General features: G+C 55.8%; 1 protein-coding gene across 2 annotated transcripts; it reads left to right on the top strand.

The window, feature by feature from the left end:
• The first annotated feature begins 7,259 nt into the window (after window positions 1-7,259).
• Window positions 7,260-21,027, top strand: LOC100084149 (lateral signaling target protein 2 homolog). 2 transcript variants are annotated; one of them, XM_029052479.1, is made up of 13 exons: window positions 7,260-7,666; window positions 12,959-13,099; window positions 13,372-13,509; window positions 13,740-13,954; window positions 14,657-14,746; window positions 14,878-14,967; window positions 15,220-15,321; window positions 16,008-16,418; window positions 16,858-16,958; window positions 17,520-17,612; window positions 17,990-18,073; window positions 18,401-18,504; window positions 19,911-21,027. In XM_029052479.1, the coding sequence occupies exons 1-13, from the start codon at window positions 7,625-7,627 to the stop codon at window positions 20,025-20,027; spliced, it is 1,728 nt and encodes a 575-aa protein (XP_028908312.1). In that variant the 5' UTR covers window positions 7,260-7,624; the 3' UTR covers window positions 20,028-21,027. The 2 variants fall into 2 exon arrangements, with proteins under 2 accessions (XP_028908312.1, XP_028908313.1); XM_029052480.1 differs by lacking the exon at window positions 17,990-18,073.
• Window positions 21,028-25,856: the final 4,829 nt, after the last annotated feature.

The following is a 25,856-nucleotide window of genomic DNA, read 5'->3' as shown; positions in this document are numbered from 1 at the left end:
CAGACGAGAACGATGGCAATAAATAGAGTCGAGGGGAAGAACATCTTGTAAAAACAATGGCAACTAAATAGAATCGAGGCGATGTACATTTCATTAACAAAATAAATAGGGTAATGAAAATATATACAGTTGAGCGGACGAGTACAGTGCTGAGGGGATGGGAAGGGAGAGGGGGAGGAGCAGAGGGAAATGGGGAGAAAAGAGGGTTAAGCTGCGGAGAGGTGAAGGGGGGTGGTAGAGGGAGAAGAGGAGCTCAGTCTGGGAAGGCCTCTTGGAGGAGGTGAGTTTTAAGTAGGGTTTTGAAGAGGGGAAGAGAATCAGTTTGGCGGAGGTGAGGAGGGAGGGCGTTCCGGGACCGTGGGAGGACGCGGCCCGGGGGTCGACGGCGGGATGGGCGAGACCGAGGGACGGTGAGGAGGTGGGTGGCGGAGGAGCGGAGCGTGCGGGGTGGGCGGTAGAAAGAGAGAAGGGAAGAGAGGTAGGAAGGGGCGAGGTGATGTAGAGCCTCGAAGCCTAGAGTGAGGAGTTTTTGTTTGGAGCGGAGGTCGATAGGCAACCACTGGAGTTTAAGAAGGGGAGTGACAGGCCCAGATCGTTTCTGCAGGAAGATGAGCCGGGCAGCGGAGTGAAGAATAGACTGGAGCGGGGCGAGAGAGGAGGAAGGGAGATCGGAGAGAAGGCTGACACAGTAGTCTAGCCGGGATATAATGAGAGCCCGTAATAGTAAGATAGCCGTCTGGGTGGAGAGGAAAGGGCGGATCTCGGCAATATTGTAAAGGTGAAACCGACAGGTCTCGGTAACGGATCGGATGCGTGGGGTGAACGAGAGAGACGAGTCAAGGATGACACCGAGATCGCGGGCCCGAGAGACGGGAAGGATGGTCGTGCCATCCACGGTGATAGGGAAGTCTTGGAGAGGACCGGGGTTGGGAGGGAAGATGAGGAGCTCAGTCTCGCTCATGTTGAGTTTTAGGTGGCGGGCCGACATCCAGGTGGAGACATCCCAGAGGCGGGAGGAGATACGAGCCTGAAGGGAGGGGGAGAGGACAGGGGTGGAGATGTAGATCTGCGTGTCATCTGCGTAGAGATGGTAGTCAAAGCCGTGAGAGCGAATGAGTTCACCAAGGGAGTGAGTGTAAATGGAGAACAGAAGAGGGCCAAGAACTGACCCTTGAGGAACTCCAACAGTTAAAGGATGGGAGGGGGAGGAGGCGCCAGCGAAGGAGACTGAGAATGACCGGCCAGAGAGGTAAGAGGAGAACCAGGAGAGGACGGAGTCCGTGAAGCCAGAACAGTGTGAGAAGGGATGAGTGTGAGGGAACAGTGTGAGGAGGGATAAATATGAGGGAAGATTGTGAGGAGGGATAAATGTGAGGGAAGATTGTGAGGAGGGATAAATGTGAGGGAAGATTGTGAGGAGGGATAAATGTGAGAGAAGACTGTGAGGAGGGAGGAGTGTGAGGGAAGATTGTGAGGAGGGAGGAGTGTGAGGGAAGATTGTGAGGAGGGATAAATATGAGGGAAGATTGTGAGGAGTGTGAGGGAAGATTGTGAGGAGGGAGGAGTGTGAGGGCAGATTGTGAGGAGGGAGGAGTGTGAGGGCAGATTGTGAGGAGGGAGGAGTGTGAGGGCAGATTGTGAGGAGGGAGGAGTGTGAGGGCAGATTTTGAGGAGGGAAGAGTGAGGGAAGATTGTGAGGAGGGAAGAGTGTGAGGGAAGATTGTGAGGAGGGAGGAGTGTGAAGGAAGATTGTGAGAAGGGAGGAGTGTGAGGGAAGACTGAGGAGGGTTAAATATGAGGGAAGATTGTGAGGAGGGAGGAGTGTGAGGGAAGACTGTGAAGAGGGAGGAGTGTGAGGGAAGACTGTGAGGAGGGAGGAGTGTGAGGGAAGACTGTGAGGAGGGAGGAGTGTGAGGGAAGATTATGAGGAGGGATGAGTGTGAGGGAAGATTATGAGGAGGGAGGAGTGTGAGGGAAGATTATGAGGAGAGAGGAGTGTGAGGGAAGATTGTGAGGAGGGATAAATATGAGGGAAGATTGTGAGGAGGGATAAATATGAGGGAAGATTGTGAGAAGGGAGAAGTGTGAGGGAAGATTATGAGGAGGGATAAATATGAGGGAAGACTGTGAGGAGGGAGGAGTGTGAGGGAAGATTATGAGGAGGGATAAATGTGAGGGAAGACTGTGAGGAGGGAGGAGTGTGAGGGAAGACTGTGAGGAGGGAGGAGTGTGAGGGAAGACTGTGAGGAGGGAGGAGTGTGAAGGAAGACTGTGAGGAGGGAGGAGTGTGAGGGAAGACTGTGAGGAGGGAGGAGTGTGAGGGAAGACTGTGAGGAGGGAGGAGTGTGAGGGAAGATTGTGAGGAGGGAGGAGTGTGAGGGAAGACTGTGAGGAGGGAGGAGTGTGAGGGAAGATTGTGAGGAGGGAGGAGTGTGAGGGAAGATTGTGAGAAGGGAGGAGTGTGAGGGAAGATTATGAGGAGGGATAAATATGAGGGAAGATTGTGAGGAGGGATAAATGTGAGGGAAGACTGTGAGGAGGGAGGAGTGTGAGGGAAGACTGAGGAGGGAGGAGTGTGAGGGAAGATTGTGAGGAGGGAGGAGTGTGAGGGAAGACTGTGAGGAAGGAGGAGTGTGAGGGAAGATTGTGAGGAGGGATAAATATGAGGGAAGATTTTGAGGAGGGATAAATATGAGGGAAGATTGTGAGGAGGGATAAATGTGAGGGAAGATTGTGAGAAGGGAGGAGTGTGAGGGAAGACTGTGAGGAGGGAGGAGTGTGAGGGAAGACTGTGAGGAGGGAGGAGTGTGAGGGAAGACTGTGAGGAGGGAGGAGTGTGAGGGAAGATTGTGAGGAGGGATAAATGTGAGGGAAGACTGTGAGGGAAGACTGTGAGAAGGGAGGATTGTGAGGGAAGACTGTGAAGAGGGAGGACTGTGAGGGAAGACTGACTGGTGTTCTAGGCCAGAGACAGGATGTGGGCTAGAGATCGGCAGTGAGATCTATGAGATCTATTGGTTAATTGATTCTCTGTCCCTTAGTTCCCTCATCTGCAAAATGAAGATTCAATATCCATCCTCCTACCTCTTTAGACTATGAGTCTCATGTGGGATCTGATTGTCTTGTATCTACCTCAGCACTTAGTACAGTGCTTGGCATATAATAATAACAGTACTTGTTAAGTGCTTACTAGGTGCCAAACGCTGTTCTAAGCATTGGGATAGACACAAGTTAATTAGGTTGGACATAGTCCCTGTCCCTCATGGGTCTCAATGTCTAAGGAGGGAGTCGGATTTAATCCCCGTTTTACAGATGAAGTAATTATGAAGTAATTGAGGCACAGAGAAGTTAAGTCACTTGCCCGGGGTCAAACAGCAGGCCTGTGGCAGAGGCGGCATTCGAACGCGGATCCTCTGACTCCCAGGCCTGGGCTCCTTCCAGGCGGCTTTCCGGAATTGTTCAACAGGGGCTGCTGCCGAGAAGGGAACCACCTCCACACAACCTCCTCCCCACCGGGCTCTCAGGGAACCTTGAATCCCATGTTCGAGAGCGGCCCCCACTCTCAGCCCCTCCTCTGCCCAGAACTTCCAGAACTAGTCCAGGCCCGGGCGTGGGGTGAAAAAAAAACCCCAAAACATTTCTGGCCATCGACCTCCTGCTCACCTCCTCCTTCCTGCCTGGAACTCCCTCCCCTACAGCCTCTAGACTGCAAATGCATTGTGGGCAGGGAAAGTGTCAACCAACTCTGTTCTCCCAAGCACTCGGTACAGTGGTCTGAACACAGTAAGTGCTCAGTAAATACAGATGATTGACTGACCGATCGATGCCCCTTCAGGTCTGGCAGACCACCGCTCTCCATACCTTCAAAGCCCTCTGAAATGCTATCTCCTCCAGAAAGCCTTCCCCAATTTAACCCCCCATCTCATCTCCCTTCCTTATTTCCCCACAACTAGTAGGCACTTGAGTCCTCACCGCCTAAGCTCTTTGGAAGTCACTCCACCCTCTCCCCCCACGGCACTTATGTACTCACCTATATACTCAGTTCCTTCCCCTACCTATAATTTATTTTAATGTCTGTCTCACCCTCCCTGGATTGTAAACCCTTTCAGGATAGGGATTTTGCCTACCAACTCTATTGTCCCCTCCCAAACCCTACAAAGAGTAAGTGCTCAATAAATATAATTGATAATAGGGTGGTCCTGAGAAACACTCTGTGGCCTGCTGGAAAGAGCACTGCCCTGGAAGTCAGAAGACCTGGTTTCTAATCCCAGCTCTGCCACTTGTCTGCTGTATGACTTTAGACAAGTCACTTAGTCTCTGTGCCTATTTCCTTATCTGTGAAATGAGGATTCAAAGGCCTGTTCTTCCCTTCTATTTAGACTATGAAGTCCCAGGTGGGACAGGAACTTTGTCCAAATTCATTATCTTGATTTTACCACAACACTTAGAACAATGTTTGGCACATAGTAATGCCGATGGTATTCGTTATGCACCTACTATGTGTTCTAAGCGCTTGACATTATTATTATTATCGTGGAGGAGCAATTAGAAAACAATTCTTAGTCTCCCCATACTCAGACTGTGGAAACTGAGGCTGGGAGACAGATTTCATAAGAAATAAACATTAGGGAGGAGACACGAAAGCCAGACCCTCTGGACCCTCCCACTCTTCGAGTCTTTGCCCCCTCCCCCCCGCCAGGTCCTTTGGATTGCTGGGTTTTGCACCTCTCCCCGTTTACTGTTCTGCTATTGCCGGCACGACAGTTTCCCCTTTGCTTCCTCTATAGCAGGGGTCACTGACTCTAAGGCCGAATTGTACATTCCAAGCGCTTAGTACAGTGCTCTGCACATAGTAGGCCTCAATAAATACTATTGAATGAATGAATGAAAGGCCCAGGTTGTGAGACTGAGGCTCACAGTGCTTAGTACAGTACTCTGCACAGAGTAAGCACTCAATGAAAACAATTGAATGAAAGGGGCAGGATAAAACAGGCGCAGGGATTTCCTTCTGCAGGCTTCCTACCCTTACAGTGTTGACAGAGGGAGCCCGCCCAGGCCTGTCCGGCCCCAGAGGGTCAGTGGGTTCCCTCTCCCCTGCCCTGGGAACACCGACCTGAGCGTTGCCCAGGCCGGCGACGCCTCTGGCTGCCCGCGCCCACCAAGCAACACCCTCCCCTGTCAAGGAATGGAGGCCAGGGATTACTGGGGTTAAAAACAAGGGATTCTGGAAAAGTGGAGGCAGAGCGGTCTGGGAAGCTGCTAGGGGTGAACCGTGGGATTTTTCGGAGATGGGGTGACCCGGGATCTCCCCTCAACTCACCTCAGCACAAGCAGCGGGGCCAAGTGGAACGAGCCTGGGCCTGGGCCTGCCCCAGCCCCACAGCACCTATGTTAAAAAAATCCATAATTTCTAGGACTGTCTGTCTCCCCCTCTAGACTGAAAGCTCATGGTGGGGAGGGAATGTCAGCTCTGTTATACTGTACCCTCCCAAGTGCTTAATAATGTGTTCTGCACACGGTAAGCACTAAATACGATTCATTGATTGGGAGTCAGAAGACCTGGGTTCTCATCTCCCCCCCACCCCTTTCTGCTGCCCGTCAGCTGTTTGACCTTGGGGAAATCACTTAGGCTCTCTCTGCCTCAGTCACCTCATCTGTAAAATGGGGAATCAATATGGGGTTCTCTCCCTTAGATTGTGAGCCCCACGTGGGACAGGGACAGGGTCCGACCTATCTTGCATCTGCCTCAACACTTAACGCAGTGCTTGGCACATAGGAAGTGCTTAACAAACATGACAGTTATTCAGTGGGCACAGCCAAGCTCACTCAGGACCCGCCTCTGCAGCCCCCGCAGCCCTGAGGGCTTGGAATAGCTATGAAGGACTATGGCTCCAGCCTGTCCCATAACCGGTTTGCCTGGATGGAAGTTGCTTGGGGGGGAATTTCCCCCAACCCCCTCCTCACAGAGTGATCAATCAGTCAGTGGTGTTTATTGAGTGCCCACTGAGTGCATTGTACTGTACTAAGCAATTGGGAGGGTGCAACACATTAAAATGGTGGTGGTGGTTTCTTTTAAGTGATATATGTAAATGCTTACTATGTGCCAGGCACTGGTACTAAGCTCTGAGGTAGACACCAGCTACTCAGGTTGGACACAGCCCATGATCTACATGGGGCTTTCAGTCGCAATCCATATTTTACAGTTGAAGTAACTGAGGCACAGAGAAGTGAAGTGATTTGCCCAAGGTCCACCCAACAGATAAGGGGCAGAGCTGGGATTGGAACCCAGGTCCTCTGACTCCCAGGCCCGTACTCTTTCTACTACTAATAATAATAATTGTGGTATTTGTTAAGCACGCACTATGTGCCTGGCATTGTACTAAGCGCTGGGGTTGTTACAAGATAATCGAGTTGGACAGTCCATATCTCACCTGGGACTCACAGTCTTAATCCCCGTTTTACAGAGGAGGGAACTGAGGCCCAGAGAAGTGAAGTGGCTTGCCCAAGGTCACACAGCAGACAAGTGGCAGAGGAGGAATTAGAACCAGGGTCCTTCTGACACCCAGGCCCGTCCTCTATCCACTAGGCCTTGCTGCTTTTCTAGAGTCGGTGGGCACAATCGCTCCCCTTGAGGAGCTTCCAGTCTAGAGGGGTGGAGGGTCTTTGGCCCAGGCGGGGAAGGGGTCATCCATTCATTCATTCAGTCAGTCGTATTTATTGAGCGCTTACTGTATGCAGAGCACTGTACTAAGTGCTTGGGAAGTACCATTCAGCAACCGAGACAATCCCTACCCAACAACAGGCTCACAGTCTAGAAGTGGGGAGACAGACCACGAAAGTAAACAAGTAGACAGGCATTGATAGCAGCATTATAAATGAGTAGAATTATAGATATATACACATCATTAATAAAGAGAATAATAAATATGTACATATGGACACGTGCTGTGGGGAGGGGAAGGGGCTAGAGCAGAGGGAGGGAACCGGAGCGATGGGGAGGGGAGGAGGAGCAGAGGAAAAGGGGGGGGGCTCAGTCTTGGAAGGCCTCCTGGAGGAGATGAGCTTTCAGTAGGACTTTGAAGAGGGGAATAGAGTTAGGTGGATTTGAGGGGGGGCATTCCAGGCCAGAGGCAGGACGAGGGCCAGGGGTCGACGGCCGGGATGGGCGCGAACGAGGCCCAGTGAGGAGGTTGAGTTTCATTCGATCGTATTTATTGAGCGCTTACTATGTGCAGAACACTGGACTAAGCGCTTCGGCGACAGATGGAGACATTCTCTGTCCGACGACGGGCTCACAGTCTAGAAGGGGGGAAACAGACAAAAGAGCAAAACTGAAGGCGGAAAGAGCAGCCCCCAAGTCCATTGTACTTTCCAAGCGCTTAGTCCAGTGCTCTGCACGCAGTAAGCGCTCAATAAATACGATTGAATGAATGAAGGCCCGCCCCCACGGCCTCGGGCCTCGCCCACCCCGGGAGGGGCCAGGTGTGGGTGATGTCACTGGGGGGCGGGACCCGGGGTTCAGGTGTGGCGGCGGCGGCGCAGGTGGGAGTGGGCGCTGCCGGGGGCCGGGAGGGGGGCCTCGGTTGGACGGAAGGAGCTCCCGGGTCCGCGCCTCCCCCCGAACATGCTGCCCGCCGCCGTGAGGAAATGGCTCAACCGCCCCAAGGTGAGTCTTCACCCTCTTTGGGAACCCAGGCGACCCGGCTCCCCTTTGCCCCTTCCCAACTGGGGCTCGGGGCAGGGGGCTCCTCTCCACACTTGCTGGGATGGATCGATCGGAAGTTGGCACTGGGGAAGGGCTTCCTCTGAGCCCTCTCTCCCCCTTCTTCCCTCTCATTTTTTACTATGGTATTGGTTAAGCGCTTACTATGTTCCGGGCACTGTACTAAGCGCTGGAGTTGACGCAAGCTAATCAGGTTGGACACAGTCCCTGTCCCACGTAGGGTTCACAGTCTTAATCCCCATTTTACAGATGAAGGAACCGAGGCACAGAGAAGTGAAGTGGCTTACCTGAGGTCGCCCACCAGACAAGTGGCTGAGCTGGGATTAGAACCCGGGTCTTTCTGACGCCCGGGGCCCGGGCTCTACCCATTAGGCAACACTTCCTCCTTTGTCCCCACTGTGTGGAGGTTCCTGGCCCTTGGCTCCTGGGGGAAGGGAGAATTGAGAGGGAGCCCTGGGCAGATCGAGGGCATGTCGGGGGCTCCCTGTCTCCCATAACCCAGATCACGCCAGTGCCTGTGCATGCCCACTTTCGCTCACTCAGCTCCCTTCTTGCCTGAGGTTTTGGGGGCGCCGGGAGGAGCTGCCTGGACGGCACCCTCCTCCCTGGGCCGAGGGGGTGCTGCCAAAACAGCTGGTGGGGAGACCTGGTCCCCATGGAATAGCGATGGTTCCTTGAGGCCCACCCAGGGACCCCTCCCCAGAAGGGCCTTCTGCAACCAAATCCCCCTGGAAGGGCCACAGGAAGGTGCAGAGCTTTGAATTCTGAGAGAAGTGGGTCCCCTCTAGGCGAGAACGCTTGGGGCGAGTGGCGGCTGAGGCCGGGAGTGAGGGTGGATGACTGCGACTGACTCTGGGGTGACTCACCCCCGCGCTGCACGCCGCAGGACGTAGCCCAGGCTCTGAGCCAAACCTGGCTCTGCCCCTGCCCTCCCCAAGGGAGGAGAGGTGGGGGCGAGTGGCTGAAGGGTTTGTCAGTGGGCAGCCCCCTCCTCGCCCCCCACCCCCAATTCCTAGCCCTCGGAAGGCATTGACGATGGCAGCTTCACTCTGTCACTTGCCTCCCCTGCCCTCCGACCCCGTTCTGGAGACACTGTGGGGTCTGGGCTGCCACTGCGGGACAAGATACCCAGGTCTGACCTCTGACTTTGCTGGGGGAGCCAGGCCTAGCAGGGGGTGGGCTGGCCTTATGGGCAGCTGGGACTGGTAGTCTTGGTAGGCACATGGAATTCATTCATTCATTCGTATTTATCCAATGCTTACTGTGTGCAGGGCGCTGTACTAAGCGCTTGGGAGGGGACGACGCAACGATAGACACATTCACTGCCCACAACAAGCTTACAGTCTGCCGGGAGGAGACAGACCTTGGGACTGTGTGACCCTTTGCTCATATGCAGGGAAAGTGTCTGCTAATTCTGTTGTACTCTCCCAAGCGGTTAGTACAGTGCTCTGCCCCTAATAAGAGCTCAATAAATAGGATTGAGCAGCAGGTGGGTGGCCAGTGTCTCTCTAACTGCCCCAGAGAGGCCTGAAATGGTGAGGAGGCTTCTTTGGGGGGGGCGGAGAGGGCAACCTGGAAATAGCTCTTCTGTATTATGTCCCGGGGCACTGTCAGCCCGGAGCCTGGAAGAGAGGTGTGCGATTGATGTGGTCCTGGGCTCTGAGTGGAGTTAATCTGGGCCAACTTCCCTGCCCCAGTCTGGAGTGGTAGGTCAAGGGTGACAAGGAGGAGATGAGACAGGCAGTGGTGCCCTTGCTACCCTGGCACCGGGGAGGCTCTCGGCTGTTCCGGTCCCTTGGGGCTACCCTGCCCACAGGTGTGACCTCCGGTAGGGTGGGAACCCTGGGAGGGACTGCCACCCAATCTCTTATTTTGCGCTCCCAGTGCTGGGTACGATGCACATAGCGAGCCTCGATGAAATCCCATCCCCGCTGCCCCCGGCAGCCCCTGCGCTCCCAGCCAGGCCCTGGCTCTGTCTGTGTTCTACCCCCATGCCCCCTTCTACCTCACCTCGCTACTCTCCTACTACAGCCCAGTCCACACAGTCCGCTCCTCTAACACCAGGCTTCTCACTGTACCTCCATCTTGCCTATCTCGTCGCCGATCTCTCGCCCACGTCCTGCCTCTGGCCTGGAACGCCCTCTCTCCCTCCTAATATCTGACAGACAGTGACTCTGTCCCCCTTCAGAGCCTTATTGAAGGTGCATCTCCTCCAAGAGGCCTTCCCTGACTAAGCCCTCTTTTCCTTTTCTTTATCTCCTGTGTCGCCATGACATGCTCCCTTTATTCACACCCTCCCTCAGACCCACAGCACTCATGTCCATATCGGTTATTTATTTATATTAACGTCTGTCTCCCCCTCTAGACTGCAAGCTCGTTGTGGGCAAGTAATGTATCTGTTATACTGTTATATTAATAATAATGTTGGTACTTGTTAAGCACTTACTATGTGCAGAGCACTGTTCTAAGCACTGGGCTAGATACAGGGTAATCAGGTTGTTCCATGTGAGGCTCACGGTCAATCCCCATTTTACAGATGAGGTAAGTGAGGCACAGAGAAGTTAAGTGACTTGCCCACAGTCACTCAGCTGACAAGTGGCAGAGCCCTTCCTCCCCCACCCACCCACACTGGACACACACACCTGCAGACCTTCTTGCAGAGAGAAACCCCCCATGGCGTGCTTGTCTAAGTTCTTAAAGGTGAAGTCGGGAGGATTGGATTCCATTTTTTATTGTTATCAGTAGTAGTAATAATAATAATCACTTATTGAGCACTTACTGTGTGCAAAATACTGTACTAAGCGCTTGGGAGAGTACAATATAACATAAGACACATTTGCAGCCCATCTGATCTCCCAGCTGGGGCATCTCTGTGGCTCAGTGGAAAGAGCATGGGCTTTGGAGTCAGAGGTCATGGGTTCGAATCCCGGCTCTGCCACTTGTCAGCTGTGTGACTGTGGGCGAGTCACTTAACTTCTCTATGCCTCAGTTACCTCATCTGCAAAATGGGGATTAAGACTGTGAGCCCCACATGGGACAACCTGATTTCCCCGTGTCTACCCCAGTGTTTAGAATAGTGTTCTGCACATAGTAAGCGCTTAACAAATACCAACATTATTATTATCTGCAAGCCTTTGCCTCTACCCTCTGCTTCCCTTCCCCAGCCTTAGCACCCCAGCCCTGTTGAAGTTTCCCAGCCTGAATTAATCAATTGGTGGCATTTATTGGGCGCTTACTCTGTGCAGAGTGCTGTAGTAAGCGCTTGGGAAAGTAAAACAGAACAGAGTCAGAAGACACGTTCCCTGCTCACTAGAACAGTGCCGTCTCCCTTCCCCCCAGACCACAGCTCCTCCTCCTCTCCACCCTTACCTTCTCTATCCAGAGCTGCTTTCCCACCCCCATTCCCAGCGGGCAAGAAGTCCTCCTTTATCCCTCTAAGGAGTCTTAAGCTCATTGAAGGCCAGGATCAGGACCAGTCTACTAACTCTACTGTACTCTCCTAAGCGCTTAGTACAGCACCCTGAACCCAGGAAATGCTCAATAAATAGCATTAATGGAGGCAAGCAGAAAAAGCATGACTCCTGGGAGTCAGAGGACCTGTGTTCTAGTTCCAGCTCTACCGCTTACCGGCTGTGTGACCTGCTAGCTTGTCCTCCCCAGTGCCGACCGGTCCTTGACGCTGTAGCCTCCTTTGCCCAGGGGGAAGCGGGTCTGGTTTGGTGGAGTCGGGTAGGAACCGAAGCCGCATTGACTCCCGTCCTGAGGAGGAAGGGGCGGCCTAGCCCCTGGATGAGCCCTTTCACTCTCCAGCTCTGCATGCGCCGCTGGTGGGAAGGGAATGCGTGGGAGCAGCGGAATCTGCCTTTAAAAATAATAATCATTGATGTTTGTTAAGCACCAGGCTAGAAAAAAGATTATTAGAACCCAGTCTCCGTCCTATGTGAGGCTCACAGTCCAAGGGGGAGGGAGAACAGGAATGGGAGCTCCAATTTTATAAACGAGGAAACTGAGGCTCAGAGAAATGAAGTGACTTGCCTAAGGTCATCCAGCAGGCAAGTGGCGGAGCCAAAATTAGAACCCAGGTCCCCTGATTCTCCAGTCCGTGTGCTTTCCACTAAGTGTCACTGCTGCTGCTTTTTGCTCAGTGAGTGTTAGGATGGTGGGGACACGGGGGGCTTGGGTGGGGGCAGGCTTGTGGTGGGGAGGGCTGTCTGCAGAAAATACTCCCAGGTCGCTAGAACCCAAACCTGAGCCTTTCAGCCATCATCAGAAGGTCCCAATCAATGATATTTATTGAACACTTACTATGTGCAGAGCACTGTGCTAAATACTTGGATGAGTAGTAACAATTCAATAGAGTTGTTGGCATGACCCCTCCCCACAAGGAGTTCACAATCTAATGGGGGAAACAGGCATTAAATTACATAAGTGCTTTAGGGCTGGTTCAAGTGATTTACTGGGTGCAGACCCAAGCACGTAAATGATGCAGAAAGAGGGGTGAAGACAGGATCCTTGTCTTTTCTCCATGTATCCCCATTCCCTCAGATAACTCCCACGGTTTCAACTATCACCTCTACATAGTCAAATCCCAAATCTACCTCTCCAGCCCTGAGCTCTCTCCTTCTTCTGCAGTCTGGCATTTCCTCCTGCTTTCGGGACATCTCTACTGAGATCTGCCAGTCAGTGGTGTTTACTGAGCACCTGTGGCCAGGGATCGTGTCTACCAACTCCATTATATTGTATTGTGTATTGTTATTTACTGAGCTTGGGAGGGTATAATATAAATTACAGTGCCCTGCATACAGTAAGCACTCAATCCTACCACAGGTCAATTGATTGGAATTGAGAGGTTAGTCAGGGAAGGCTTCGTGGAATTTTTTAGGAGGCCTTTGAAGATGGGGAGATGGGTGGCTTGTCGGATATGAAGGGGGAAGGAGTTCCAGCCCAGAGAGAGGAAGTGGGCCGGGTATCTGGGCAAGATAAATGAGACTGAGTGTTTACTGCGTGCAGAGCACTGTACTAAGTCCTTGGGAGAGTACAATGTAACAATAAACAGACACATTCCCTGCCTGCAACGAGCGTACACAAGGTACAGTGAGTAGGTTGGCTTTAGAGGAACGGAGTGTGTGCGCCTGGATGTGATATTAAGTGCTTAACAAATACCGGTGGGAGAGGGGGTGGGGCTGTGCCGAATCCCGAACCATGGCCTCCCGGCCCTCCCGCCCTCCCCGACAGAGGTCGGACCCCCGCCTGCTGGCTCAGTTCTTCTTCGCCGACGAGCGTGTGAATGAGGTGGTGGCGGAGATCGTCTGCCTGGACGTGAGGGCCGAGCCCCAGCTCTACCTGGTGCTGCTCAGCCAGCTCCACTCCAGCCAGGTAGGCCCCCTCCCCGCCAGGAAGCCTTCTGGGCTTCATTGCAACCCTCTCAGCCCCTCCTTGGACTTGGCCGGACACCCTTCGAGGGAAGGAAGGATCCGAGGTCCATTCGGGAAGTGGTCATGGCTGCTGGGCCGACCCCGGGGGGGGGGTGAAGGAGGAGGGCTTACCGGGGAGAGTGTGAGAAATGGGGGATGGCCGAGGGGGCGGTGTGATGCTTTGGGGGGTCGGGAGGCCGGGTTGCTGAAGGAACCCCTACCCTGCCCCTGCAGGAGCATCTTTTAGCCATCCTGGAGCAGGTGATGCAAGAGTGCATTCCCCAAGAGCGGGCCAGCCGAGACTACCTGGTCAAGTTCCCCGAAGACTTGGTCGCCGAGAACCTGGGACCCCACGTGCTCTTTGCCGCTGAGGTGAGAGACCCCTCCCGGCTCCCGGGCACCCAAGGGCTCCCTCCCTCTTGCACCGAAAGCCCCCTGTGGGGTGGGGGCTGTGTCCGGCCTGACCGTCCCCTCTCCACCCTCCCGGGCTTAGCTCAGTGCTTGGCACATGGCAAGCGCCAAACGAACGCCACCCTGCCCGGGGCTCGGCCGCAGCGCATCCCTCCCCTCCCTCGCGACCTTCGGTCCGTCCGTCCCAACAGTGCCTGGTGGCCGGCTCCTTCGTGGAGGTGGACGAGGCGGCGGGCGTGCTGCTGCGGCCGCTGGCACGAGAGCTGCTGCTGAGCCTGGAGCGGGTGCGGGACACGGTGCGGGAGGCGGTGTGGGAGCAGCGTCTCAGCCGCCCTGGCGCCCTCCCCGACCCCCTGCGCCGGGCCCTGCTGCGTTTCGACGGACTCTTCGCCGACTTCCAGCTGAGGTGGGGGGTGGCCCGCCCACCCTGGGCCCAGGGGAGAGGGAGATGCCATCTCTGACCCGGGCTGGGGGTGGGGTATGGGATCCCGATGACGATGATGGAATTTGTTAAGCGCTTACTATGTGTCAAGCACTGTTGTAAGCGCTGGGGTAGGTACAATCTAATCACGCTGGACGCAGACCTTGTCTCACATGAGGCTCACAGTCTTCATCCTTGTTTTACAGATGAGGGAACTGAGGCCCAGAGAAGTGAAGTGACTGCCCAAAGTTACACAGCAGACAAGCGGCAGAGCTGGGATTAGAACCCAGTTCCTTCTGACTCCCAAGCCTGGGCTCTGCCACGTGTCTGCTGTGGGACCTTGGTCGAGTCACTTCACTTCTCTGGGCCTCAGTGACCCCATCTGTAAAATGGGGGATTAAGACCGTGAGCCCCATGTGGGACAGAGACTGTACCCAATCTGATTAGCTTCTATCCACCCTAGCACTTAGTACAGTGCCTGGCACGCAGTAAGCGTTTAACGAATACCACAATTATTACTATTGTTAGTGCTCTGCACATAGTGAGCGCTTGACCAATCTCAGCAACCGTTATTATGAACAGAGCCCCAGGCGTTCAGGATTACCCGCAGCCGGTGGGAAGGGAGAGGGGTGGGAGCCCCTCCCAGCTAAGCTTCGGGCTCTCAGCTTCCCCGTGTCCGTCCCCCAGCTACGTGTCCACGATGGCCGTGGTCAAGTCTCCCGAGGAGATCTACCAGCAGCAGGACATAGCCGTGCTCTTCTGCGAGGCCGTAGCCAGGTGACCCCCGACCCTCAGAGGCGGAGCGGGGGAGGGCAGGGGCCTGGTCAACTGGTGTGGGGGCTTGTTTGAGGAGGGGCATCCAGTCCACCCTGGCATGAACTCACTCCGCCCAACCCCCACCTCACCAGAGCCCTGAAGCTGGGCTACCTGACCCAGGAGATGATTGACAGCTATGAGCCTCAGCTGATGTTGACCATCCCACGTCTGGCCATCCTCAGGTGGGAAAGGAGCGGGAGTGAGGCGGGGGGAGCTCAGACTGGCCCTGAAGGCTCACGGGGGAGCTTGAAACGCACCTCTTGTCCCCACCGCAGTGTCGCCCCTCACGTGGGGGCGGAGTTTGCCCTGCTAAATGACAGCTAAGGGCCTGCAGCCCCTTGCCCGGTCACCCCTGGGTGACCGGGGCTACCCGTGGGCAGAAGTCCAGGCCCTCCATCCCTCTCTCCCTCCCTCCCTCCCTCCCACCCTCGCAGTGGTCTCCTGATCTACCCGGACGGTCCCCTGAGCCTGCGGCGCCCACCGGAGGAGATGGCCTCTGTGTTCAGCCCCTTCTACCCCCTCCTGAAAAAGATCCAGTGAGTAGGTGGGACTGGGTCGGCCTGCTAGAGGAGTGGCTGGTGAGGGAGGGGTGACTCTCTCTGGGCTGAGGCTGGTTGGAAAGCCCCGGGGGAAGCCAGGTCCCATTCCCAGATCTGACCCTTCAATCCCAAGCCTCAGGGCGGGGACAGAAGGCAGCCTCTCTCCAGTATAATATGGTATTCGTTAAGCATTTACTTTGTGCCAGGCACTGTACTAAGGGCTGGATTGGATACAAGTAAATCTTCCTGGACGCAGCACCTATTCCACTTGGGGCTCCTGGTGTTAATCCCCATTTTACAGATGAGGTAACTGAGACCCAGAGAAGTGAAGTGACTTCACCAAGGTCACCCAGCAGACAAGTGGCAGAGCTGGGATTAGCACCCAGGTCCTTCCAACTCCCAGGCCTGTGCTCTATTCACTAGGCCATGCTGCTTCCTGACAGACTGACTTGGAGGAGGGGTCCTGGCCCCCATAGGCTGCAATGGGGGGGAGTGCTTACTGTGGGCAGAGCACTACACTAAGCACTTGGGAGAGTATAATATACTATTCACATTCCCTGCCCACAACAAGATTACAATCTAGAGGTCTAGTAGGGGGCGGTGGGATGGGGGAGGGAGGTTTTCCAGGACTCATCCCATCCCCTCCCTCTCTCCTCCTCCCCCCTTACTGCTCCTGCCTTCAGGGCCCTGCTGAGAGTCCTGTCAGAGGAGGAGCTTGCCCTGCTGGAGAGGAGCCTATGTGCGGCGGAGGAAGCCCCCCAGACCGGACCCCGGGCCGGGACCAGCCCGGGACCCTCAGCCACGGGCCGACACAGCTGGGCCCACGGTTCCCTCCGCGGAGCTGGAGAGGGACCCCCACCTGGGCCTGCCGTCTCCCCCCGGAGCGACGGAAGATCCCCGGGGACGAGGACTGATGCCAAAGCCGCAGCCACCCCACCCACGGAAACCCAACGGCCTGGTGCCGACCGGGACCCCTGCCCCAAGCGGCCTCCGGGCAACACCGGCCGCTCCGAGCACCGGGCCCGGGAGGTGTCCGTGGAGCCGGGCCGGGAGGCCGGGGGGTGCCGCCGGCCTGCAGCCCCCAGCTCCGGCAGGTGATTGGGGCTGAGAGCTGGGTGGGGGGTCCTCTGCCACCCGGGGACCCCAGCCGGGATGGCTGTAACCCTCCTTGCCCCTCCACGGCACCGTATAAGGACCCCGGCCCGGGGCTGCGGCCTCTGGCCCGGAGCGGCAGAAAGAGTGGGGCCTGACCGCCCTCTAATCTCTGCCTCGTGGGCAGCCCGGTCCTTGTCCCACCCTGAGGCTCCCTGGTTGGCACCCCTGGACGCCGGATCCTACCATTTCAGGCCAGTGTGCCCGCCTCCTGCCCTCCTGCCCCCCAGGCCTAGGATGGATCTGGATCTCGTTGAGGCGGACGGGGTGGGAAGGCGAGCCTAGCCTGGGCCGGTGTCAGTGCCCGGGGTAGGGGCGGTCAGGGTCGGGGTGACTGCTTGCTAGCTGTGCTGGTGTTAACCCCTTCCTTCCCTCTCTGAGGCTGGGCGGCAGCCCTCTGAGCCCCGCGGAGAGGAGGGCCTTGAGGGCCCGTTACACCAGCCCCCAAGACATGGTCCACACCCTCTTTGTCTGCATTTCAGGTAAGGGGGCCCAGGACACGTTTGGGCGGGGGGCGGGGTCTATCCTGGGTGGGGGCGAAGGGGACGGGGCTGGGAGAAAGGGCCCCTTCGCCCCCCACCCCCCGCCTGGGGAGGGCTGGGAGAAAGGGCCCCTTCCGGGTGGTGACCAGCAGGGGGAGCCGTTCCCCAGGAGAAAAGCCGGGGCTGCGGTCATTCATTCATTCAATAGTATTTATTGAGCGCTTACTATGTGCAGAGCACTGTACTAAGCGCTTGGAATGTACAAATCGGTCACAGATAGAGACAGTCCCTGCCCTTTGACTGGCTTACGGTCTAATCGGGGGAGACAGACAAGAACAATAGCGATAAATAGAATCAAGGTCATTCCATCTCCGTCCACCAGGGGGAGCGAGAGTCGCCGTTCTCCCCTCCCTATCCCCCCCCCCCCCCCCAACCCTTGACCCCTGGTCCCTAGCAGTCAGGGCTCGAGGGGGTCCGGACCCCCGCCCCTGGTTCGGAGGAGGGGCAGGGCCGGCCCTGATCCCACCCGTGACCCTCCCCGGACCCCCTCCCGCCTCACAGGGGTGGCCGACCAGCTCCAGACCAACTTCGCCAGTGACCTGCGGGCCATTTTACAGACCGTGTTCCTGGTGGTGGCGTCCAAGCCGGAGGCAGGTGAGGATCTTCGTCCGTCGGCGCCGGGGCGAGGGGCCCGTGGCCGGCCGGGGTGGGGGCAGGCCCCGTTCTGAACGGGGAGGGCCAGGTAACGCGCTGGCCAGAGGACACCCGCCTCTTGGGGGAAGTCTAGGGGAGGAGGAGATGACACGGCACCCAGCTGCCTCCTTGCCCTCTTCGGGAGGGGAAACTGAGGCTCAGAGAGGGAGGAAGCAGGCCCAAAATAGAGCCCAAACCCAGGCCCGCTTTGGTGGGCCCCCATAGGCTCTCCTGAGTCCTCCCCTGCCCCTGGCCTCCCTACTGATAGTGGATCTGGGGCATCAGGGGGGCACCGGTCCCTCCCCGCACTCAAGCTAATGCCAGCCCTCTGTCCATAGAGGATGAGCGAGGGAGCCCTGACGTGCCTGGGACGACCACCCCCACGGCCACCTGCGCCCTCTGTGCCGAGCGGGGGACAGGAGGTGAGCCCGGGACCCCCGGGGCTGCCCTGCCTCTGCAGGGAACACCTCGCCCCACAACCCCGATGGGCCAAAGGCTGGGGGGGGGGGGGGCGCACCTGGTAGGACATCTGCTCTCTAGCATTGGCCACCGCAGTCCTGGGGAAGTCACCTTTGACCCCCATCCCCCCCACCCCCTCGCCTTCCCCTTTCCCCTTACCAGCTGGCTCATCCTGTTGTCCTGGTGCCTTGCAACATCAGCAGCAGCTCCTGGAGCTGCAAGAGGTCATCTGGTCCAGCCCCCTGCCTCCAGGCAGATGAATCATTGGGCCGTCCCCCCTCTCTCTGCAGAGCCCCCGGCCTGGGTCCCCGACAGCTCCTCCCCCTGCTGCCGTGCCTGCCGTGCCCCCTTCACCTTCCTACGTCGCCGGCATCACTGCCGCAGCTGTGGACAGGTACGAGGCCGGGTGCTCGGGGAGGGCGGCAGGGACGGCCGGGCTAATGGGGCATCGCCGCGATAGCCCAGCCTGACTGGCACAGCTGCCTCATCCACCACCTTGGAGGGCGGCGCCTTCCCCCTGGGCGTCTGAGCCAACGTACCTCCTGACTGTTGCAGACTACCCTCCCAAGTGCTCAGTACATTTAATACTTATGGTATTTAAGTGCTTACTATGTACCAGGCACTGGACTAAGCGCTAGAGTAGATAGAAGCAAATTCATTCATTCAGTCGTATTTATCGAGCGCTTACTGTGTGGAAAGCACTGTACTAAGCACTTTGGAGATTACAATATTAAAATAGACACATTCTCAGATTGAACACAGTCTCTGTCCCAAACGGACCTCATAGTCCCAGCCCTGTCACTTGTCAACTGTGTGACTGTGGGCAAGTCATTTAACTTCTCTGTGCCTCAGTTACCTCATCTGTAAAATGGGAATTAACTGTGAGCCTCATGTGGGACAACCTGATTACCTTGTACCTACCCCAGTGCTTAGAACAGTGCTCTGCACATAACAAAGCACTTAACAAATACCAACATTATTATTATAGTCTTAATCCCCATTTTACAGATGAGGTAACTGAGGCACAGAGAAGTTAAATGACTTTTCCTAGGTCACACACTGAGCCTTCTGTTAAGCACTTACTGTGCCGCCAAGCACTGTGCTAAGGTCATCAGGTCAGATTCAGTCGCTGTTTGAAATGGGACTCAGTTTAAGTAGGAGGGAGAACAGGTCTTGAATCCCCGTTTTACGATGAGGCATGGAGAAGTTGTGACTTGCCCAAGATCACCCAGCAAGCAAGTGGCGGAGCCGGGATTAGAACCCAGGTCCTCTGACTCCAGGCCTGGGCTCTTTTCACTAGGCCACGTAAACACCTTGAGGGCAGGGATCGTGTCCACTAACTCTACTGGACTCTCCCAATCGCTTAGTCCAGTTCCTGGAGGACAGGGATTGTATCTACTCAGTCTTACTTCCCCAGATGCTCAGTACAATGTTCTGCATGCAGTGGGTCCTAAATCAAGACTGTTGATAACAATGATAATAATTATGCTATTTGTTAAGCGCTTCCTTTGTGCCAAGCACTGTTCTAAGCTCTGGGGTAAAGACAAGATAATCAGGTTGCCCCATGAGGGGCTCACAGACTTAATCCCCATTTTACAGAAGAGGTAACTGAGGCACAGAGAAGTTAAGTGGCTGGCCCAGTATCACACAGCAGACAATTGGCGGAGCCGGGATTAGAACCCACATCCTCTGACTCCAAAGCCTTCGCTCTTTCGACTAGGCCACGCTGCTTCTCTGGTGACGGGGGACGTTCCCGCTGGCGTCTCCCACTTCTAATGTCTCCACCTTCCTCCTTCCTAGATCTTCTGCTCCCGCTGCTCCTCGCACTCGGCTCCCCTGCCTCAGTTTGGTCACGTGAAGCCGGTGCGAGTCTGTTCCCACTGCTACGCCACGCACCTCGCCCCCGGCTGTTCCTGACGGCCCCGCCGGCCGCGGGCAACGGAGGCTGCCCAGTTCTGGGCGCGATTGCACCCTTCCACCCGGGCGGGTGGGGGTGAGAAGTCGCTTCCCCCCCCAGTAGAGGGGCAGGGGCAGTTGGGGATGGTTGGGAGAAAGACCAGTGGGTTGGGGGCAGACCCCTGCTCCACCCTTGCCCCGCAAGCCCGTGGCTGCTGGTGGTAGCCTCCCACCAAGCGCTGCAGTCTCGCTGGTCTTTCTCCTCGCGCCCCGTCAGGGTCCCCGAGGCTGGCAGAGCCCACGTGTGGAGGGAAGAGAAGGCCAACTGGTTAGGGCCGGGCACCAGCCTGCCCGAGCCTGCGCCCCGGAGCAGCCAGCCCCCGCCTCGCCCTCCCCTGGGCGTCCTTGCCCCCTCCTCTCCTACCTCACCGCCCTGAGCGGGAACAGGGTGCCACCTACCCCCCCAGCCCCTCACCATGCACACATTTACCTCGTCGTCCATCTCTGCCCAGAACCTGCTGGGCCCAGGTACCACCCCCGGTCCCGCCATCCCCACCCCGGCTTTCTGAATCCCGGACTGAGCCCGGAGGCAGCCGCTCTACGGTAACGGCTTCTTACTGAGGAAACCCTCCACCTCTCCCCCGTAGCCTCGTGTGAAGGGGAAAAAGACGTGACCCCCGAGGTGCTGTTCTAACCCAAGTGTTCCCTATACCCCTCTCCCAATCGGGCCCGATCCGGGGGCAGGGCTGGCATCTGCCCCTCACCCCACAGGTCCAGAGCCTAAACTCCCCCCAGGATTTTCCCGATCCCACACCGTCCTGACCCGGGCCCGCTTACTGCCTCTCACAGCCCCGCGCACTTGAACCCCCTGGTCCGGCACCGGCAACTGTCCCCTTGGGTCGGTGTCCCACGCACCTGCCCCGCGTCATCTGCCTCAGTTTTGATATGAGTTCTTGTTTCTCTTCGGCGGTGCTGCGTCTGCTGCAGATGTTTGTCTCATTAAAGTGGAATTGGTCTCCGGCCCCTGCGGCTGCTGTGGCTTGTGGCTGGGGGTGGCGTGTGGGGGAGGGGGTGTCAGAAAGGCAGAACCTGACCTGCCCAGGTTGAGCGTTTTTGGTTTTTTTAAAAAATGGTATTTGTTTAGCGCTTACTGTCTGCCAGGCACCGTTCTAAGCCCTGGGGTAGTTACTAATGGGGTTGGACACAATCCATGTCCTATATGGATCTCACAGTTTTAGTCCCTGTTTTACAGAGGAGGCAACTGAGGCACGGAGAATTGAAGTGCCTGGCCCAAGGTCACCCAGCACACAAGAGGCAGAGCTGGATTAGAACTCAGGTCCTTCTGACTCCCAGGCTCAAGCTCTATCCAGTAGGCCACAGTACTTTCCGTCTAACCCTCACCCTCCCACACTTTCAGCTGAGGCTTCCCTCTAAACCACGGTTTTGTTTTTTGGGGGGGTTTTTTTGAGTGGGAGAGCAGGAGGAATTGGCCCTGGCATCCACTCCTGGCATCTCTCTGCCCATGGCAGCCTGGGCACCCCAAGGGAACATGCCAGGCCAGGTCAATTGTATTTACTGAGCGCTTACTCTGTACTAAGTGCTTGGGAGAGCTCATTGTGGGCAGGAATGTGTCTGTTGGTTATCAGGTTATGTAACAAGTGTTTAGTACAGTGCTCAATAAATAAGGTTAAATGAATGCAGTAACTAGACCGTGAGCTCGTTGCAGGCAGGGGCTGTCGCTGTTTTTGTTGTATTGTTCTTTCCCAACCGCTTAGTCCAGTGCTTTGCACACAGGAAGCGCTCAATAAATATGATCGATTGAATGAAGGCAATAACTAAACTGTGAGCTCGTTGCGGGCAGGGATTGTCGCTGCTTTTTGCTGTATGGTTCTTTCCCAAGGGCTCAGTACAGTGCTCTGCCCGCAGTAAGCGCTTAACAAATACGATTGGATGAATGAAACGGTAGCATGAAACAATGAAACAGAGAAGCAGCGTGGTTTAGTGGAAAGAGCCTGGGCTTGGAAGTCAGAGGTCGTGGGTTCTAATCCCGGCTCTGCGCTTGTCAGCTCTGTGCCCTTGGGTGAGTCACTTCACTTCTCTGTGCCTCAGTTCCCTCATCTGTAAAATGGGGACGAAGCCTATGATTCCCGCTCTGTCTTTTGCCAGCTGCGTGACCTTGGGCAAGTCACTTCACCTCTCTGTGCCTCAGTTCCCTCATCTGTAAAATGGGGATGCAGACTATGATTTCCCACTCTGTCTTTTGCCAGCTGTGTGACCTTGGGCAAGTCACTTCACCTCTCTGTGCCTCAGTTCCCTCATCTGTAAAATGGGGACGCAGACTATGATTCCAGCTCTGCCTTTTGCCAGCTGCGTGGCCTTGGGCAAGTCCCTTCACTTCTCGGGGCCTCAGTTCCCTCATCTCTAAAATGGGGAGGAAGACTGTGAGCCCTACGTGGCACCGCCCGATGACCTCGTATCCCCCGCCAGCGCTCAGAAGAGTGCTTGGCACAGAGGAAGCGCTTAACACATTACCAACATTTTTATTATTATTATTAGAACGGAGACGGTCCCTGGCCTCAAGGAGCTTACAGCCTCGAGGGGGAGGCGGACAGTGAATGGAAGAAAATAAAGTCGCCGGTGGGTGCAGCTGGGGGTGGGTGAGGCAATCCGGGCGGGGGAGGGCGGCCTGGAGGAGGAGGCGCCCTTCCGCGCGCGCGCATGCGCCCCCCGGCGCGGCGCGCGCCCTCCCTCCCCGCTGTGGCCCCGCCCCCTGAGCGCCGCGCGCGCCCCCCCCCCCGGCCCCGCCCCCTCCCCCCTGTTTTTCAAATTTGAAACCTGCAGCTTTTCCCGCTCGATTTTGCGCCGGAGGGGCGGGGCTCCGCGGCCCCGCTCCCGCCAATGGGCGCGCGGTGACGTCAGCGCGGCGCCGGCCGAGCGCGGCCAATGGGAGCGGAGCCTTCGCCCGGCCCCGCCCGGCCCCGCCCGGCCCTCGGGGCCGCCCACGTGGTCCGGACCCCTGCTCTCCGCCCTCCCGAGCGGGCTGCGTTAAGAAATAATCGTCCTAATGATGGCCTTTGTTGAGCGCTTACTATATGCTGAGCACTGTTCTAAGGGCTGGGGGGGGATATCAGGTAACCAAGTTGTCCCACGTGAGGCTCAGAGTCTCCATCCCCATTTTGCAGAGGAGGTCACAGAGGCCCGGAGGAGTGAAGTGACTTGCCCAAAGACACACAGCTGACAAGGGGCGGAGTGGGGATTAGAACCCCTAACCTCTGACTCCCAAGGGTACTTGTTAAGTTCCCCTGCGTCTACCTCAGCGCTTAGAACAGTGCTCTGCACATAGTAAGCGCTTAACAAATACCAACATTATTAAGTCCTTCCTATGTGATAATAATAATGTTGGTATTTGTTAAGCGCTTACTATGTGCAGAGCACTGTTCTAAGCGCTGGGGTAAACACAGGGGAATCAGGTTGTCCCACGTGGGGCTCACAGTCTTAATCCCCATTTTACAGATGAGGGAACTGAGGCACAGAGAAGTTAAGTGACTTGCCCACAGTCACACAGCTGACAAGTGGCAGAGCTGGGATTTGAACTCATGAGCCCTGACTCCAAAGCCCGTGCTCTTTCCACTGCGCCACGCTGTGCCAAGCACTGTTCTAAGCACTGGAGGAGATAGAATAATAATGTTGGTATTAAGCCATTACTATGTGCAGAGCACACTGTTCTAAGCGCTGGGGTAGATACAGGGTCATCAGGTTGTCCCACGTGAGGCTCACAGTCTTCATCCCCATTTTACAGATGAGGTAACTGAGGCACAGAAAAGTGAAGTGACTTGCCCACAGTCACCCAGCTGCCAAGTGGCAGAGCTGGGATTCGAACCCATGACCTCTGACTCCCAAGCCCGGGCGCTTTCCACTGAACCACGCTGCTCCTCTACAGGTTAATCAGTTTGGACGCGGTCCGTGGGGCTCACGGTCTCCACCCCCATTTTACAGATGAGGGAACTGAGGCACAGAGAACTGAAGGGACGTGCCCAAGGTCACACCGCAGACAAGTGGCGGAATGGGGATTAGAACCCATGACTTTCTGACTCCCAGGCCTGTGTGGCTCAGTGGAAAGAGCCCAGGTTTAGGAGTCAGAGGTCATGGGTTCTAATCCCCGCTCTGCCACCTGTCAGCTGTGTCTCTGGGCAAGTCACTTGACTTCTCGGTGCCTCAGTTACCTCCTCTGTAAAATGGGGATTAAGACTGTGAGCCTCAAGTGGAACAACCTAATTACTTTGTATCTACCCCAGCACTTGGAACAGTACTCGGCACATAGTAAGTACCTAACAAATACCAACATTATTATTATCTACCCGTTACTCCATGAGTGGTGTGGGGGAGGGTCCTGGACCTGGTCTGGTCCTGTTTTTTGACCCCTGATGATGATTGTGGTATTTGTTAAGCACTTATCATGGGTCAGGCACTGTACTAAGCGCTGGGGTGGATATAAGCAATTTGAGGTGGACACAGTCCCTGTCCAATATAGGGCTCACCGTCTCAATCCCCATTTTACAGATGAGGGAACTGAGGCCCAGTAAAGTGAAGTGACTTGCCCAAGGTTACACCACAAGGAAGCAACATGGTGTAGTGGGTAGAGCATGGGCTTGGGAGTCAGAAGGTCATGGGTTCTAATCCTGATTCTGCCACTTGGCTGCTGTGTGACCTTGGGCAAATCAGTTCACTTTATGGTGTCTCAGTTCCCTCATCTGTGAAATGGGGACTAAGACTTGTGAGCTGCATGTGGGACAGGTACTGTGTCCAATCTAACTACTTTGCAACTACACCAGTGTTTAGAACAGTGCTTGGCACATAGTAAGCACGTAAGTACCATAATAATTGCTAATATTAAGGAGGTGGCAGCGCCAGGATTAAAATCAGTCTTTTCTGACTCAGTCCTGGCTCTTTCCACTGGCCATGTTGTTATTTTTTTAGGGATGTATGAGGCCAGTGTCCAGGGTTTCCAGATCTTGACTGTAGGCTCAGTGTGGTCTGCCAACCCTATTGTACTCTCTCAAACGCTTAGCATAGTGCTCTGCACCCAGTAAGTGCTCAATAAGCACTTAGTACAGACCACTGCACAGTCAGCTCTCAATAAATACGATTTGTCTCAGCCTTACCGTCACCCACGTGAATAACCCAGGTCCCGCCCCTCCCCACGGGGAAAATGTTGGGGAGGAGGAGGAGGGAGAAGGGTAAAAGCCTTTGGGGACACAACGGAATAAAAGGGTACCGTGACGGTGGGGGAGACGACTCCCACCCTCGAAAGAACTACTGGGTTGGTTGAGAGGGAGGGAGGGAGACTCCCTTGGGCACACCTGCAGCTCGCCTGCTTTGATGTCGATCTCTCAGGCCCTAATTACCTCCCGCTGCCCCTCTCCTGCGGCCTGGGTGAGGCTGGGGACGAAGGAGGTTTGCTTATCCGAGTAAACATCACCTCCCACCCCTCTGGTCCTTCAGATTTTTCGCTCTTTTTTACGATTTGGAGACTGCCAGGTAGGCGTTTTTGGAAATGGAGGCCGCAGCCTCCTCTGGTCCCATGTGGATTAGGCTGGGGAGAGCCGGGGTGGGAGAGTGAGCTCAGAGTTAGGGACTCCAGAAGAAGACACCCCCCCATGCCGCCAAATGCTTAACAAATGATATTTGTTGTTGTTAAGATCCAGTTGCTGGAGTGGAGGCAGTTCAGGTGGATCAGACACAGTCCCTGTTCCATGCGGGGCTCCCAGCCTGGAGAGGAAGGAGAACAGGTATTCGATCCCCATTTTACAGAGGAGGAAATGGAGGCACAGAAAAGTTAAGTGAGTTGCC

This window comes from Ornithorhynchus anatinus, chromosome X2 (assembly GCF_004115215.2).
Source record: "Ornithorhynchus anatinus isolate Pmale09 chromosome X2, mOrnAna1.pri.v4, whole genome shotgun sequence".
Lineage (NCBI taxonomy): Eukaryota > Metazoa > Chordata > Mammalia > Monotremata > Ornithorhynchidae > Ornithorhynchus > Ornithorhynchus anatinus.
The sequence above is the reverse complement of the archived record's forward strand: the minus strand, read 5'-3'. Positions and strand labels throughout refer to the sequence as shown.

Coding starts and splice junctions, on each gene's coding strand:
- LOC100084149 (XM_029052479.1), top strand. CDS start 7,625: ATGCTGCCCGCCGCCGTGAGGAAATGGCTCAACCGCCCCAAG. Junction 7,667..12,958: donor AATGGCTCAACCGCCCCAAG/GTGAGTCTTCAC, acceptor CCTCCCCGACAG/AGGTCGGACCCCCGCCTGCT. Junction 17,613..17,989: donor GGCGTCCAAGCCGGAGGCAG/GTGAGGATCTTC, acceptor CTCTGTCCATAG/AGGATGAGCGAGGGAGCCCT.